Raw genomic sequence first — 17,870 nt, 5'->3', positions numbered from 1 at the left:
ACGCAGGCCTCCACATGTTCAGCCACTTCCACTCTGGACTTGTTACCGGCAGTTTTAATTGGAAATAAATGAATAAAAATAATAGTTTCAAGATGTTTTGGGAACATGAAACCAGGACTGAATTGGCAGATTTTTAGGAGAGTTTGGTATTTAGTTCTCTAACACCTTCTACTTTTATTGTTCTGGTTTAATGTGTTATGTTCAGAAGGCTTTTTTCCTCCACACTTTCAGATATAACGGACCCAAAAATCAAGCTGAAATATTCAGATTTTAGCTGTTAGCAGACTGACTGCATCTCCGCTGTGTCCCGAGTCTCCTGCAAAGACGGACAGGAGGTCAGGTAACTGTGTCTCTGGATTTGACAGGACTCAACAAGCCTGACGCCGTCAGCTAAAAACAGCCCTGCTGCCGTGAGCGCTCAGTGTTTGTCTGGTCAAACAGGGAGAGAGAGAGGTCAAAGAAACAAGTTGTTTTTTTCTTTTTATGAGAAAGAGAAAAATGCTGCTGTTGGCAGTTTGTCATTGACAGGGACAGGCGGGGCCACCGCTTCAATTAACCTCCAATACAGCAGAGACATAAAACAGAGCAGGAGCTTTTTCTTTAATTAGTTGTGTGAAGCAGAGGAGAAAACCCTTCGTCTCTCTCACGTTCACATCACTTCCTCCTTCTGTCTCCAGTTTCTGAGCGTCTTGTCTTTCACAGGATTTCTTTCTGTTGCTTAAGAAATTAACAAAATACTTCACTTTTACTGCTCCTCCTATTTTCTTTGTCTATTAATTTCTCAATCAATTGATCAGTTATTGGGTCTGTAAAACATCAGAAAATGGTAAAAAGTGTTGATCAGTGTTTGATGACGTCCTAAGATGTCTTGTTTTTTTTCCACACACATAAATGTATTCAGTTTACTGTTGTAGAGGAGGAAAGAAGCTGACAGCAGAGAATTTCGACTTTGATTGTAACCAATCAATCAATTAGCAAAATCGTCGCCGATCAATTTAATAGTCACCAATTATTCAATTAATCGGTTAATTTTCGCAGCTCTGATATAAAAGCTGTTCAACATTTTCCTTCTGGCTTTACCTTTGATAAATATGGATTAGGGCTGCAACTAATGATTGTTCTCATTGTCAATTAATCTGTCCATCATTTTCTCAATTAATCGATCGGTTGTTTAGTCTATAAAATGTTGATCAGTGTTTTCCAAAGCCTGAGATGACGTTTTCTTATGTCTTACGTCAACAATATTCAGTTTACTGTCATAGAGGAGAAAGTTTCCTAAAATATTGCTCATACTTTATGATTGATTATCAACAGTTAATTGAATATTTGAGTGATTGTAAATAAAAGTGTAACATAAGTTTCTTACAGATGATATAGCTAATGAAGATAAAACGAATACGTGGCAGATATTTCAGAGCCGACAGACCGGCTTCTCATCGGAGGGCCTCTGTGTGTTTGTAGATCCAGACGGTCTGAAACCAGTCAGTCGCCCCAGTCGGCCAGTAAGCTGCTGTCGGTCAGTCTCATTGTGGCTGTGTGAACATTCCTCTGTGTGGCCCCTTTGGCCTTTGCTCTCATTAACACAGAGGCTCTGACCAGGAGCCGGGGGCCCGACAGAGAGAGGAGGGGCCTCGCGCTGTTTCACCGGCGTCACTCTGCTTTCTGCTCACAAACATCCTGAACACGCTGATCTGTCCATGCACATGCTATACGTTGTGTTCATGCAGCAGCTTTCTTCTCTGCTGCTACTGTCACAGAAGTATTTCCTTCTTCAGTTCCAGCCCACCCGTCCCTCCTCATTAACAGTCTCTCATGTCTTTGTGAGTCATCAGCACATCGCTCTCTGAGGAGCGTAGGAGGACACCAGCCACTCTGCCTTCTCTTCCCTCCACACATCCAGATCTCTGCCTCCGTTTCCATTCGTCTCTGTTTTTCTGTCCTCATTCTCTCTCTTTTTTTTTATCCCTGTCTGTTTATTGCAGAGGAGGCTCGCCAGTTAAAAATAGTGTCCTCATTTCCAACACTGGGCTGTTATATATTATCTGTCACCATGTCTTTATTCAGAGGGAACGTTTGTGTCATTCAGCTTCAAACTGATGAAACTGTTTCTGAATAACATATTTCCAGGAATCAGTTCTGCAGCTAACTCTTACTTTTCTTATTGATGATCTAATTCTGTTGAAATTTGGTCTGTGAATGGTAGAAAATGAACAAATTGCTTATTTTGTCCAAAAATATTCCCTGCACATTGACACAGAGTAATGTTTTAAAGGACAGTTGGAGTGTTTTTGCACATTTAAGCCCATTTACGTCAATTCACACATGCTGCCCCTCTGCACTTTTGTTCTACTCTGTTTTTCTGTCTCTATTTTCGGACTCCTTAGTGCCAATGAAGCAAAATCTAAATACTGCTGCATGCAATGATTTTAGACAACAGTGTTCCTCCAACTTTGTGTCAACAGTTTGCGTTTGTTGTTTTCTTGTTTCTACATGACGATTTCCCCGTGCTCAAAGCAGGTTTGTAAATAATGGATTTCGTGGAAGTGCATGTGTTTGTCCGAGGAGTTAAGTGTCCTCCCCCATGAAAATGTTGTGTTTTTCAACAAAGAAATATGCAATTTTACATCATTTTAGACCATTTTTAGGAGCATGTCTGTCTATAAAAAAGTTGGAAAAGTTAAAGTAAAATAAATAAACACCCACCTCACGCTGGACGCGAGCAGCGGTCGGCAGGATTAAAGTTCACTGCGTGTCCTCTTCCCTATGGGGACTTTTTTGCTCTTTATTCTACATCATCTGATTTCCTTCTTTTCTGCTTTAGAAATCACCGCAGCTACTAGAGGCCACCGCCTAACAAGAAACGGACATAGGGGTCATAAAAACCTGCTTTCATAGTCGACCTGCATGGATGTTTTTTTTTAAGAGGATGGAGGGAGCTTGGTATAAGCCTTGCAGTGGTAGGGGAAACCCTAAAACATCTTTAATGAACGAACAGCGACTGCGAGTCAGACCTGATGCTCACTGATGCTCTGGGATCAAATCCCTGCAGCAGGTTCAACATGTGATGGAAGGTCTGAAACCTGAAGAGTGGAGGATGTTGGAGCAGCCCGTTAATGAGCACGATGTCCCAGTCACATGTTTAATGATCACATGAAGGTGTGATGTCCACATACTTTTGGCCATTGTCACATTTGGAGCCAGTGAATGTAGAATAAGGCGACCGGCCTGTGTTTGAATTCATCGTGTTAAATAAGTAATCATCCAAAGCCTCTGATCAGTGCACTCATGATTAATTCATCCATACACAATAATAAAACATGAAGCACATAGTGTGTGTGTGTGTGTGTGTGTGTGTGTGTGTGTGTGTGTGTGCTGTGAACACACCCTCTTGTTTTGATTAGAGCGAGCGAGGCTGTGGCGGTGGACACAGTGCAGAGGAGGGAGGCGGAGCACTCGTCCTCCCTCCATTCATCGCAAGCGAAGCCTCTGTCTTCTGCTCGCGCCTGATTGGCCGCCTCCGCAGAGAGAGAGAGGGGCAGAGTGAGGGGAGAGCGTGTGATGAAAGGACGGGGGAGGAGCCAGAGCATGTGAGCATACTGACACATAAGAGAGAGCAAAGAAAGCAACAACAGAAGAGACGGAGAGGACTCATCTGTGCTTCTCTGAGAGGGATGAAAACAGTCCCTCCACTCGTCCTTCCTCCCTCGTTCCTCCTCTTGTGCCGGGTCTCCTCCTTCTGCAGCCTTCTGGATCAACACCAAAGATAGAGAGATGCAGGAGAGGACGCAGGAGAGGACGGCGGAGATGAAGAGATGACGAGTGTGTGTGACAGGCTTGCACGTGGAGTTGTGCGTGGAAGACCCTCTGAGCCTCTGCCGGCTTTAACCAGATGGACTTTCGCCCGGCCGGTTGGCATGGAGATGGATGCGAGGTGCCTCCTCGCTCGGTGGACCGCCGCTAGCAAACAAACAAGCTCTTGTTTTCTGTCGATTCTCTCTGTCGCCGGGCGAGTCCAGCAGCTTTAAGCGTGGGCAGTGTGTGTTATTGTCATTTTGGATTCTCTTCCCTTTTTTTTCCTTCTCATCCCAAACAGATAAAGTGATTGAGAGAGCGCACTCTGTCCCGACTGACACCCCGAGCGAAAGCAACTCTTGTAAGCCTGCGTGGGTTTTTCGCACAGATTTCAGGACAGCGTGGTGGCTCTAATTAAGCCAGAGGGTAGCAAGCTGGTGCCTTCCCCATTTATGTTTTGCCTCCCTTCAGTCCTCCTCTCCAGCCCCTGAGGCCCCATTGTCATCATTAATTTCTATAGCGATTCACCCATGAATAATGGAGGCAGTGGAGTCTCCCCTGGACTAGTGCCTTAAGGGTGTGAGGCACACTGAACAGGAGAGGACGAGAACGGAGGGTTGGAAAACGGAGAGGCAGAGCCGAGCTGCTGCTGGAGTGCACAGAGGGGTGTGTCCAGCGCTGAACGGATGAATGGAAGAGCAGCCGACGGAGGCCGAGCTCGGGAACAGCACGTGCTCTGACGACGACAGAGAGGAGAGGACGGTCCTCAGACGTTTACATCCAGACCGCACCTTCCTCTGCAAGCAGCTGGAATATACAAAAGAGATAACGGAAGGGAAAACAGAGGACTGATGCTCTGATCCGGAGCCAAATCAGAAGACGGCACCAGATTTGATTTCCTTCTCTACGATGTCGTCTTGTTTGTCTTCTTGAACATTTTAGGGAGATTCCTTGAAGCCCTGTGTTAAAATTTTGGGGCCACTTTGGTTAGAAACTCTCACTTGTTCCCTTTTGAAGTGAACCATCTCTCATCTGACAAAAACAGGACTTTAAGATCTTATTACAGACAAGGAAATGAGCAGAGGGCTGTTTTAAAAATAGTACATTCTCTCATATATCGGATAACTTGCTTGGAAACTCGATCAGCGTTGGAATGGCCGTTTGTTGACGGTTGATGGACAAAGAAAGGAGGAGCGAGGAGGCTGTAATGTAACCTCCTCCATGTGGACAGACGTCTTAGAAAGTGCCTGAACTTTGTAGCTTTGTTAAGAGAAAACCAAAAAAGGAAAGGTTGCCGATCACACACAGAATCATGGATGACTCGAGTATTTTGAGGCGCAGGGGACTCCAGGTAAGAATCAGTTTGTTGTTCAAGAGTGGAGCTCAGGATTCCTCTGTGGCTCACAGGGGTCAGAGGTCGCACGTTGAGAATTTGACTCGGAGAGATCGATTCTGTGACGGGTGAAGGGAAAGAATGTGGGCAGGGAAAATCTGCCTTCTTCTTACTTAGCTTTTTCGACGGTCATTGTTCAAACACACACACGAACAGTCACTCGTTCAGCTGATATTGGGAAAGAAGGCTCAAACACACACACACACACACACACACACACACACGGAGAATTTCATCAGACCTATCCAGTTTCTCTCTGGTGGTGGTCAGTAAATGACGCCACAGCCCTGTGAGCAACAATCTTTCTTGAAATATTACTCAAACGGCTTCATCGATTATCAAAATAGTCGGCTAATCCATCAGTCGTCGCAGCTCTATCCTGCACATACATTTCATGCCTTCAGGGTCTCGGGGCTGTAGATGGAGAAGCTGGAGAGATGTTGAGTCAGCAAACACTGTTTTCCCCCCTTCAGCCTCCTCGTCCCCCCCTGAGAGAGGGTGTGGAGAGCAACTTATGGTGGAGTCAGGTTTAGCATTCAGCCTCAGATAACCTCTTTCCCCCGAGCTTCTCCCTCACACGCTGAAGCCTCCAGGAGAAATCAGGAAACAAGGATCTGAGTGCAGAGATGCTCAAACGCTGTGTTCTACATCCAGTATTTACGGTGTTTAAATAGCTCCGCGTGGAGATGAAGTAGGCCTCGAATGAGGACACCAGGCGGAGAGAGATGACCTGGATTTGCTGGAGGACTTCGACGCACCTGTTCTATCTCGAGCTTTAATACAGATACAGGTTTCACAATGTGATTCTGGATGCTACTAACTGTCTTCATTTAGCGTAACGCAGTGTCCTGAGTGCATGGGAGCGTCAGAGGCGACATAGGGTTGGGCGATGTGAAATAACTTAATGGATGATGACATCATTTTTTGGGCGGTCGTTTCCCATTGTTGCTCTGATGGCAACCTCCAACTGTCTCCCGTCATCTCCGACATACATCCCAGTCCCGTCTTCATCTCTGCACCATATGTTCATCACTTAGCTTTGTTCTGCCTTGAAACAAAGTTAGCCGGCGAGCTTACAAAAGGCAAATAACAGCGGCAGGAATGAAAAAACACTGGTTTAATAAGAGAGGAATGAAGACGTAGTGTTCTTTTCATTTTCTCTCCTTGTTTCAACTTCATGAATCAACCGTTGCGCTTTCAACGCAAGTAACGTGAATTGAATGGAAACAGGGCGTGGACGAGGCGCATCACTGTGTCGCTCGTGGTCAGAGAGGAATCACAAACAGGAAACATTGACATCAAACTGATCTTGTCGCTGACGCAGACAAGGTATCATATATGTTTATTTTCTATCATTAAATTATAACTAAGCGTCATTAGGATCGACGGGAAGATATAATTTATCATCTGCATAGGAAATAACAGATATTACTTCTGTTTAAGGAGATCGTACCCCTGAGGTACACCGCTAATAATTGGTTTATATGTTTTTTCATCCCAGTAGATGAACCCTTAAACCTTAAATGTGCATCATCAAGGTGCTCATCAAGACGTTTCAGCTGACTTTTATTTTGCACTGTGAACGTAAATGCAACAGGACTTTTACTCATGAATAAAGTTATATTAATCTTCACTGCCAACAACAGGGCTCACGAGTGACACTACAGCATGTACAGACACAAACAGATCTGGTACAGTAGATAACAGTTATTTCATCAGCCTCTTGTTATGGCTTCTTGTTGGATGTCCTTTAATGCAGCATGCTCACAAAACAAATACGAGGCTGTTGTAGTTTCGGTCAGAAATGTTAAAAGTGCAGGTCGCATGAACTCTGTCACTGTCACGCTTTGAAATAGAAATGGCAGTCGCAGTGTTGCTGTGTGGCTTTTTGTGGACAGATGATCCCTTCCAAGCAGACAAACTGAGACGTTGATTGACAGCTGCATATTTTGTTTGTCTGCACACAGCAGTTCTGCCCGGGCTCGCTGTGTTTGTGTTTGTTCAGAGGGCTGTCCTCTGGCACGTTTTGTTTCTGTAAATCTCTCTTTGTGGCTGGATGCCCACAGTTGGCAACCAATACAGTCGGCTGGACGGATTAAAGACATGACCAACCGTCTGAAACCTCGGCCTCTAGAGGCTGCAGGGTTGATCTGAATGAAATGAACACTCCTAAATTAGCCACTCTCAGATCCTTAGCAGTCAAAAAATGTCAAAATCTGTCTCAAGGGTGGTGCTGGAGGAAATGAAATGGGGCCATTGAAATGGTTTCATCCTCTGGAGAGCAGGATCTTCCATGGCCTTTTAGATTGTTATATTTCTGGTTTTGAAGCGGGTATTGTGTCCGAAAGGTCAGGCAGTCGGCTAAATCATCCTCTGGAGTCCATTAATGTCTGAAGAAGCTTTCATGGAGATGAGGCCGTTAGTTTTCAAGATAAATTATCATACATTGAAGTGTTGGTGCATCAGACATTTAAGCCTGATGATGGCACTTAAGAAAAGGTCAGGGGAGCTCACTGAAGACGACGGGATTCAGCCTCTGGGGTTCAGGAATATTTAGACCAAATTTCAAGGTAATCTATTCAATGGTTGTTGATGATTTTTGCTGGAACAAAATGAATGGATTTGCTCAACAACAGAATATTAATGCAGACAGTTTCAAGGTTTTCCCTGTTGTAAGGCTGAGGAGCAGCTCCTCAGCCAAATTAAATGTGGAGAGCATCAAAACGAACTAAATCACTTTCCCCAGATCTAATGGCTTTTTGTGTGGTCTATTTATTATCTGCTCTTACTTTCCAAATCTTGGGACGCAGATATAATAATGGTCCAAAATGATGTGAAGCTTATTACTTTTATTGAAAAACTGGAACATTTTTCTCCGGATTTGGCGGACATACACCAAATTCACTGAACTGACTCATGTCATGACGGCTTGTAAGTAAAGATGAGTATCTACTGTACATTGTCAGATTATGTTAAGCCAAGTAAATCTTTATTTATTCATGGCCAAATCAGGACAGAGGTTATCTCACTATCATATAGAGCAGGTCTAGACCGTATGGAGAGCAATGTGATATCCAACCATGTGTCCATGACCCAAACATATCAAGATACTGAGGAAACTGAACCAGAAGGTGTTTGAATCTCCTTGTAAATGATCTAAATCATCAGAATGTTGCAGATCATTTCTTTATCACTAATTGTATCACTAACTATCCTTTTAACTTTAACTTTAATTACTTAGTTAACAAAAAACAATAGGCCAGTCATTATATAGACAATTATATAGTTAAAATAATCATTACTTACTTACTTTGGGGAGGAAGTGTTGGACAGATGGATGGATGACTCCACCGATAACAATCACCATTATAGGACTCGTGTCTAGCGGAAGATAAAAAACGAAAACACAGTCAAACCTAACCCACGCTGACCGTAACGTTACGTACAGCTCGTCAAAAAAAAACTGGGTTATTATCGTCCGTTCTTTGTGTGTCCTTGAAGCCCCGTCAGGTCACGCGTCCTCTGATTAGCTTCTCGGTCAGATAGCATATAGCCTCCGAGGTCAGAGGTCACTGCTCCATCAGGACTCCATCAGGCTGCTCTGATGGACTGAGGGAGATGGAGGATAGGTGGTGTTTAGAGACCAAACAGGGAGCAGGTCTCCACCACTTGACCTCTGCTGTGAGAGAGACGGCAAAGAGAAAATGAGGTTAGGGTCAAAGGTCAAACAGATAGCGCCTGTGTTTAGCTTCTAGGTCATTCTGCTGAAGTGAAGCTGGTCAGACGCTGCTTTCTGTTTGTAGTGCTGTTGTTTCCATGAAAGGGTGTGGGGGCAAAGAGGCAAACACAAAGGATGGAGGGGATGAGGGACAATTAAATGGCTGCAGGCATTTTTTCTTAAACACAAAGACCAAAACAATAAAACTGTTCTGTTCTGTTCTGTTCTGTTCTGTAAGACTCATTAGCACAGTGGGCTTATGTGTCTGCTGGCCGGGTTTGTAATGCCTCTGAGGGGACTGAGGTTGTGCTTGATGGGCGAGCTTTAACTGTTTATAGTTTAGGTTTAACTACAGAATGAAGATGTGTCTCCAAGGCGATGAATGATCCAACTACTGTTTACTGAGATGCTGTTAATGAACGTAGGATGTACAGGGTACCCTTCATGTGCACGCTAGTGTGTAATTAAGCCACATAACAAGCTTTCTGTTGTCTAATATCTCGGGGTCTCTTTGGAGATGAACTGCTGTCCACAACAAACCATCTCGCTGGCGGCTCGGATGAGATCCAAAATTTTATAGACGATATTATTGTCTGATGGAAAGACGACGTGTAGCCTCAGTCGAATCCCTTGACCCCCCATTTTCTCCTGCTTTTAACCCAAAATATGGCAGATATGGCGAGCTTGCGTTCTTCTTAGAAATGAACCTATTTACCAGTTAACCTGTGGTTCCCTCCGCCAGCCCGGTCTCATTCCCGCCTCGTCTAATATCGACATGCGTTGCCCTCGCTGCCACAACAGCTCAGCATGCATTTTCTTTTCAAAATAAAATCCCAAAGATGCCCTAACAGCTGTTCGATACTCAATACTGTGAAAAAATATTGCATGTGACAGCAAATATTGTGATATTAGATAATATCGGCCTATCTTGCATTAGATTAGAAATGTAGCCAATCTACAGTTTGTCATCTTGACTATATATTTTACATTATTAATTATAATAATGATTTTAAGTTGCAACACTTCTTAGGTTTCAGCTGATATTTAACAGATGCAAATACTTGATCAGATGTTTGTCTTTTAGCAATATATTCTGATTAAAATCCTGGAAGTTAAACCTTTTCCTTGAAACGTCAACCTTTTATTGTAGCTCATATTCTTGTAAACAGTAGATCTCTGTTGAAGCAGAGTGAAGAGTTTCTGACACGACTTCACCCACTTCCAAGGTGCATGATGAAGTCTAAAGAGTTCAGATCTCCAGCAACACTTACAGTTTATAGAGCAGCTTTATTAGTAGGTGCTGCACAAGCTGGAAGCCGAGACGTGCTGGTGAAATAATAAAGTTGTTCTATATACTGCCTGTGTTACAGGAGTTTATGACCTCTTTATACAATAGAACAATAAAGGCTTTATTCTTTCGACTGAAACTCTGGCGTTATGTTGGCCCTGAAAAATTCAATGAAACCGATCCAGTAGCTTCTGTTCGCCAGCGTCACAAACTAAAATCTGAAATGTTGCCTTCTTCTTCTTCTTCTTCTTTTTCTTTTTGTTACATGAAGTCATTTTACTTTCAGTGTTTCTAAAAACCCAAATGGAGTCTACCCATTAGATAAAGTATGTGTACTTCAGTTATCATTTGACCTTCACCATCCTGTTTTGTGTTTTCTGTACATTGGGCTCTATTTTCCCTAAACTTAGTGAGATCTGAGGTGATTTTGAACCGTCTTTCAGCCCTTCATGTGTCCAAACTCCTGATCTCAGAATCATTTTTCAGACGGTGTGTTGTCGGAGAAGTCGTCCCACAGCTGGAGGACACAGCTGTGTTCTGGCCCCCCGCTGTTATGTGTGCCAAGGTATCCTTGAGCGAGACAGTAACACCTCGCTGTTTCACTCCTGCACTGCAGCCACATGGCACCGCTCCAATGCATAAAAACCGTAACGCAACAGTACAGTACATGAAACTAGCTTTGATGGTGGGGTGTGTGTAAATTCAGCTTGTGTGTGCTCGTGTGTCCCGCTGCAGGATTAGCGCTGCCATTCACAGCTCCAGCAGCAGCAGAAACAAAAGCCTGTCTGTTCCTGACTCTCTATTAAATCCAGAATCTTTATCGAGGCTCTGTGCTGACATCAGCCTGTCTGGATCCCAACACGATGTGATCGGCTCGTATCAGGTGGCATCTGCTTCCATCACAAATTGCTTCCTCATGGATTTAGAGACGATTCTTCACTGGCGTGCTCGCTCAAATTTCATGGAAATGTAATGCAAGCAGGTTTCCTGGTGTCGTTATTCCTTTGGGAGTATTTCTTCCGCATAAATACCTCCAATAAAAAAACAACTGACAGAGTTTCTCTTGGATATATTCAGTAGTGTTGCAGTGATTAACTGATTTCACTATTAAAACGTTGCAGTTTTGTGACGGTCAAGCGACACCGAGTTTCTGTTCTCGCTCTTGTGATCTTGTAAGCATCATACATTTGTTTTCCTCCTTCCACCTTCTTTGTATTGAGGTGGACACAGAAGAGACAGATATCTCAAAATGAAAACCAAACTAAAACTTTCTGCATGACTGCACACCAAAACATGACAATAGACTCAGTTTTATGAATGATTTAAAACTGACAAGTTGCTCCAAATAAAGCTGAGTGAAGCAGAGTGAATTAAAGGGGCGAGCTGGAGCCTTTTCTGTCTTTGCTGCTCGTTAATCATCCAGCGATGCAGCAACACTGGGACCAGAGTGGAAGCTTCTGTATGGTAAACATTGACTGAGGCCCACAGGAAGAATAACACGGTCACGCACACCAAACCCTCAGTCGCACAAAGTTTAAAGAGCAGGACGAATTCTGAGAAAGCAGCTGACATCATCATATCGGTTTCTGTCTTTTATAATGTTGGACTAGCACAAATCATTGTACTACTGATAGTTGATCAACCACAGATGGGAAACTTTAACCCTCGAACACCCAGACAGCCACCACCGGCTGGACACAGCTACTGTTCTGAAATGTGTGGAGCAAAGCAGAGTTTCTCACCTTTTCATTTGCATCACACGATCTCTGCAGAGAATGTGGTTACACCATCACGTTCTGCAGCTTTTATTCCTCAAAGATACTCACTCAGTTTCTTCCTCTCGGTCAACAGGCAACGGTTGTAGCCAAGCTACTTCTGTTATATTTCTCTGAAACATGTCCTCTGTTATGATTTAATAACCTTTCTGTTTATTTATGGGGGAAAGGGCCGAAGATAATATGATGATAAATGGCCGCAACGTGCTTAGGAAAGGTCAGATGTAGACAAACGTTCATTTGGAAGTACAAAACGTCCAAGTTTATCTTTCTAGATAAAAGAACTGTTCACAGTATAAAAGTAGACAAAACAAGAAATAAAGACATAAATTCCTGTTTGCCGGCGACGGTTTATAGATATAGATGTGTACTATATCGTCTGCTTTTAGCTACTTTAGCCGCCCAGAGCGTGAGAACAATGTGGCGGTCTGTCTACAGAATAGGAGTTTAATGTAACATATAAATCATACAGTGACAAACCAGACCACCTGCAGTGGTGCTTAATAAGTTCAATCTTCACTTTTCTATTTTCCCCGCTCAGCTTTTCTCTCCTGCTTCTTTCTTTCTTTCGCTCATTAGCTTCATTAATTTTCTCTCAGACTCTTGTTTCTTTTTATTGATCTCACTGACTCTCGTCCTTTTTCTTGCTCTCTTTTAATCAAACACTATATTGGCTGTAAGTCATAACGGTGCCCGGTGGAGGCAGCGGCTCTCGGGATGATGGAGAGATTTTGTTCCTTCCCTCCACCACCTCCTCCTCCTCCTCCTCCTCCTCCTCTTCCTTCCTCGCCTCCTCCTCCGGCCACAGTTGACTGAGCGTGCCGCTCTCCCTCCCTCGCGCTCAGCCTCGTGAAATATTGATAACCCTGAGGTACCCTGGCTGAGAGTGAGGGGAACAAAAAGAAATTTCACTTTTCCTTCTACGGCTTTAACCCCTGAATGCTCCTCCTCCTTACAGGGCTTTGAAAGCTCAGCAGCTTTGGGTAATCTTGTCTTTTGGCAGAGAAACGGTGTCAAAGCAAACTGGTGCGAGGAATTCATGATAGGTGAGAGAGATTTAACAAACCCAGAAGGGATTTTGAAAAAAAAAGCCCACATGAAGCTAATGGAGGGCAAAATCCAGCCAATTAAAAGCAAACAAGCAAATCTTCTTTATGGATTAGGAGTTGTTAAAAGTGTTGGGTTCACTGGAAATGGACCACAGTCCTGCCGGAGCTCCACTGGGAGCGTTTGGTTGTGTGTGTTGTGTTTGTGATGGCGTGTTCGTCGGTGCTGCAGGCTAATGAAGAAGCAGGCAGGGACAGGAGGTCTCTGGCCTGCAGACGCTCGGTCAGCTGGTACGGTTTAAGGTTGAATATTATCAAGGAGACCAATGAGATGGCCTCAGAGCTCAGCCAGGTAAGACTCTAACGAACCTCCTCACATCAACTTGATGCAGTGATGGAGGAGCTTTGCTAAATGATATCGTCAGAAATCTGGTGAGAAAGTGTGAAAAGATGAAGAAATAGTTGATAAAATGCATTCGGAGTCATATGAGTTCACGTAAAGTTTGACTAAATCTACAGTAACGTCTTCTGTCCCTCAGTTCATCCTCTCTCTCCGGAGCTGTTATATTTCTCTGCTCCTCGGTCTAAATCGATATCCCGTTCCTGTTAAGTGGTGCAGTAACTTGTGACCCGGTCCGACTGTTCTGCTGAAATCACTGCAGCTGCTGCTTATCAAGAGCTCAGAAAATCAGCCCGCTGTGGCTGCTCAGCACTATCTGACAATGCAGAGTCCTATTAATGGACTGCTCCGAGAAAAATGGACGTCATTTCTGCCAGCTTCCTGTTAGTCTATCAATAAATCCAGACATGCGGAGGAAGGAGAGAGTGACGGAGAGTTTTTAATGCTCTCAGCTGTAAGGATGCCTCTGAAGCAGTGATTGATTATCGGTGACTGAGCTACATATCTCCATATTTAAATAACCTCGTCCCATAAAGTTGAGTTACTCCGAATATTTGTACTGATTGTCTCGATTGAACACCGTAAAGATCGGAGACAAATAGATTGCCAGTAGAAAAAGTATGTTTGAATTATATATGTAGGGAGGGAGGCTTTTTGTCCCTGATCCAAATCTTTTATTATTCCAATCAGGTCCCTACATTTACTGAAATGTTGATTAAATATGTGTCCTCCTTCCTAATGATCGATCTCTGGCTGAGAGCACTTTAAGCAGACAGACTTTTGACATCTCTAAAGACAGAGAAACAGATTCTGCTGCATCGATCGGAAAAAAAACGATGATGTCGATTCGTCTTGAGTTTTATGTTTGACAGTTGATTAGTGTCGTAGTTAGCACTCCTACGGTGTCGGTGCCCAAATTTCTCTCAGTATTTGATGAAACAGTCTCACCTTGGGGTCAACTGAGATCTGTCCTGAAGCTTTTAGTTACGTGATCTTTATAAAGGTTGAAAACAAACTCTGAAACTCAACTTTTAAAGCCAACGCAAGACAAGAAGTCCTGGAAATGTCAGAAAAATGGAAATTTGAACAACTGCACAACTAAGCAAACCTTATCTGCTGAAGAAGATCATTAATGTGATGATAAAGTGCCAGAACATTAACTGAAAGGACATTTGAGGGGGGAGATATTAAAACTTGTTATGTTTTAATGCTTTAATGAATTTAAAATTTATGCAGACTGTTAGTCTGTAGAAAATTACTGATGTTCGATAAATTCTTATTTATCAAACAGAAATGTCAGAAATGCTTCCAGTTTTTAAAATGTGTGAATTTGAATATATAAATGTAATTTCTTTGGTTTTTGTTCACATCAAGCTGTTGAAGATAGAGCTGTAACTAACAATTACTTTCATTTTCAATTATTCTGATGATTATGCAGATTTCCCCAGAACCCAAACTGTCATCATCAAATTGCTTCTTTTGTCCAAACCAACAGTACAAAACAGAAAAGCAGACACGCAGACAAAGAGCAGCAGCAGATCCTCACATTTAAGAAGCTGGAGCCAGACAGTGTTTCACATTTTTACTTGAAACATCAAATCAGTAATTTTCTTTCAATCAATTAATCATCAAGTCTTGTAGCTTGCAGACGTCACGCTGGGCTCTGAGAACATAAGATAAGAAGGACGTCGTCATCTTTAAACTAATGACAATAATTAATGACACAACATTCATCAGTTGCAGGCTCAGTTTGAGTCACACAGCGAGACTGGATCCACTCAGCAGGAGCTCTGAACCCAAGTTCAAAAACCTTCACACTACATTTTAATTACCATGTATTTTATGGCATATTGTCATTCTTGAAGCTTCTTTTCTCCGTTGAACCCACAGAACCTTCCCGGCGTGGTTCCACAACCGCCCCGCTTTCTTCTTTCCACCCTCCTCCTCCTCGTCTTCCCCTTCATCTTCCTTTCATCTGTCGCCCTGCGGGCAGACATCTCTCGACATGATAAAGGCTGAAGCCCAGAGGGTGGCATGCCTGCTGCCATCCTGGTGTCAGAGTGTAAGAGAGAGGCAGAGGGGAGGATGGGAGGAGAGGGAGAGTCTGGGTGTGACAGAGATGTACAGCATTGTTTGACTTATTGTAATTATCCACAATAACTCCACCGCTGAAAGACAAAGAGGAGAAGAGTAAAGAGAAGCAGACAGCTCGGCTCTTTGTTCGCTTCCCTCGTCTATGAACTCAAACTCTCCGGATGCTTGTTGATTTGGAGGTTCGCTCCGAACAAACTGCATCTTATACCTGTCGTCTGAACATTTTCTCAGTCAGTACAGATATCGTAAAGATCAGACATCTGATACGGAGCCTTTTGACGATGGAATTGACGGCTCCAGTTAAAGTTCCTAAATGTTAAGTTGTCTTAGACGAAGCAGCTGCTCTTTGCACAAAAAGATATGATTATTATGTTTCTCTCTACATTTCCTAACTTGCAGAACTCAAAAGTCTTTGTCAGTGTTCTTGAGTTCAAACATTATCGCTCTACCTCCCCCTCTAGCGTCAGCTTGGCACACGTAGTAAAAAAAAAAGATGCAACGTCCGGTTAGACCTCCACAGAAATCATGCCGACATTAATTTCACATATCACATTTCCCACTTTGTGAAACGATTGCAGTTTGGTTTGGTTGAAGCACTAAATTGGTAATGGTAATTGGTGAGGTTTATGAGAAGATCATGCTTTGGGTTTCTAATTTCCATTATTAGAAGTTAAGGCTGGGGTTAAGTTATCACCACCGCTCCAAGCTGTCCTGTGTTTCATTACGCTTCTGATGAAGTACTCGACACACTGATCAGATACTGAAGGTGGAGTTAAACGTTGATCACGCACGGGAGTCAAACCGTAGTCTCCTCTGGGACAGTCATGGGTCCAACCACCCTGACATGGACATTAATTACATTATTATGGACGTCAGAATTAAAATTGTAGGGCCTCTGACCAGGCTGCTGCATGCGATGTGTTGTGAGTGAGATCGGGCGTAAAGCACACTTACGTTCTGACTGATCAATGATCATCTGCTCAGCTGAACCGGACAAATCATGATGGATCTCATTCCATCATCAGATAGTTTCAAGGGCTGTGGTTCCCAAAAGAAAACGGTATCAGATACCAGTCCAAGTGTTTGTTGACCCAACAGGTTCGGTTCGGTCCGTTCGGTCTGTATTCTGCTCCTCAGCTTTTGCAACACAGTGATGATGTCATTGTAACCTTCATGAAAAGTTCCTCTCACAAAGTTCCCACAGTAGTTTACGTAACGTCTCTGTTTTGGAATGCAAAGCAAATCTGGTAATTAATTACCCATGGCGCATTGCGTCAGTTCAGCAGATGCACCCCCGGTCGGTCCCGGGGGTTGTGAGAGCAGCCGGTGTTTGTGGCCAATCAGGATGAAACATAGTGCAGCTGATGCGGCTGGAATGACACCAGGAGTTTGTCAGGAGAAACATTTCCTGGAGTTTCTCATCGCGAACATAATCAGACGTGTCCTCCTCGTCGAGAGCGGGCGGATTCAGAACGCATTCGAGGGCCATGACAGCAGACAGAGGGTTATTGTCAGGAAATCAGGCTGAATGTGAGGCCGTGTGTGTGGGGTGGCTGAGGAATGAGAATGGGAGGAAGTCTGTGTCGTTGTTAAACCCATTTTCTGCTCGACTGTCAGTCAGAAAACTGCAATAAACAGCTTCTCAGCTGTTTATTATCTTGGTTTTTACAGATGTGATGCAGTCGAGTCGCAGCAGACGGATATATAGACAGATAAAAAGGCCACACGGCTGCAGCAGATCTGATCCATATTCAAACCCACAGCCTCTGACATGATCAACACCTGAGCCTGCTACAGCTTCAGACACTTGTATGACAAAAAACTGACGAATAGAAGCGTTCCTCTGAGTTAGCTATAACTCTGACATCTCCTCCGCTGACACTTAGAGGACACGGAGTCACTTGTTGAGATAAGATAACCTGACAGTCAGACAGAACGAGTACACTCTCAATGTCACCGTCTGAACAAAGCCAACAGTCTTCAGACCCAGTCAGTGTCACCTGCTCAGACACCTGGAGTCAGTGTCCTCCCCGCCTGCCTCGTGACTCATCCAGTAAAATGAGGCTGTTTGAGCAAATCATAAATTACCCTTAAATAAGTTTCAGCTTGCTAAATATGAGGATTTACTGATGTTTTGACATAATAATTAATTGAGGAAATAACTAATCTATTATGAAAATAACCATCATCAGTTAAACCGCTGATTGTTTTCTTTATCCAAGACTCGTCCAGTGTAGCATTTGCATCCACTTTCACTTCCTACTCACTTCTTCCTTAATTCATCTGCCCAGACACTAAACGACGAGCGACAGCAAAGACCAGCTGTTGTGTCACCTCACACGGCCTCTGTTTCTAATAAAAAGC

General features: G+C 43.5%; 1 protein-coding gene across 7 annotated transcripts in view; it reads left to right on the top strand.

The window, feature by feature from the left end:
* Positions 1 to 17,870, top strand: part of mast2 (microtubule associated serine/threonine kinase 2) — a 165,279-nt gene that overhangs the window by 64,580 nt on the left and 82,829 nt on the right. For 2 of the 7 annotated variants that reach the window (XM_084356118.1, XM_084356125.1), the window contains exon 1: positions 3,643 to 5,143. The exons of the other annotated variants lie outside the window; for them this stretch is intronic. In XM_084356118.1, the coding sequence (XP_084212244.1) occupies positions 5,105 to 5,143 (39 nt within the window). In that variant the 5' untranslated portion in view covers positions 3,643 to 5,104. Of the gene's footprint in view, positions 1 to 3,642; positions 5,144 to 17,870 lie in introns of those variants that run through there. 7 annotated transcript variants of the gene reach the window in all.

The sequence above is a fragment of the Pagrus pagrus genome (assembly GCF_965226575.1).
Source record: "Pagrus pagrus genome assembly, chromosome: 6".
NCBI lineage: Eukaryota > Metazoa > Chordata > Actinopteri > Spariformes > Sparidae > Pagrus > Pagrus pagrus.
This window is presented reverse-complemented; position numbering and strand designations above follow the sequence as displayed.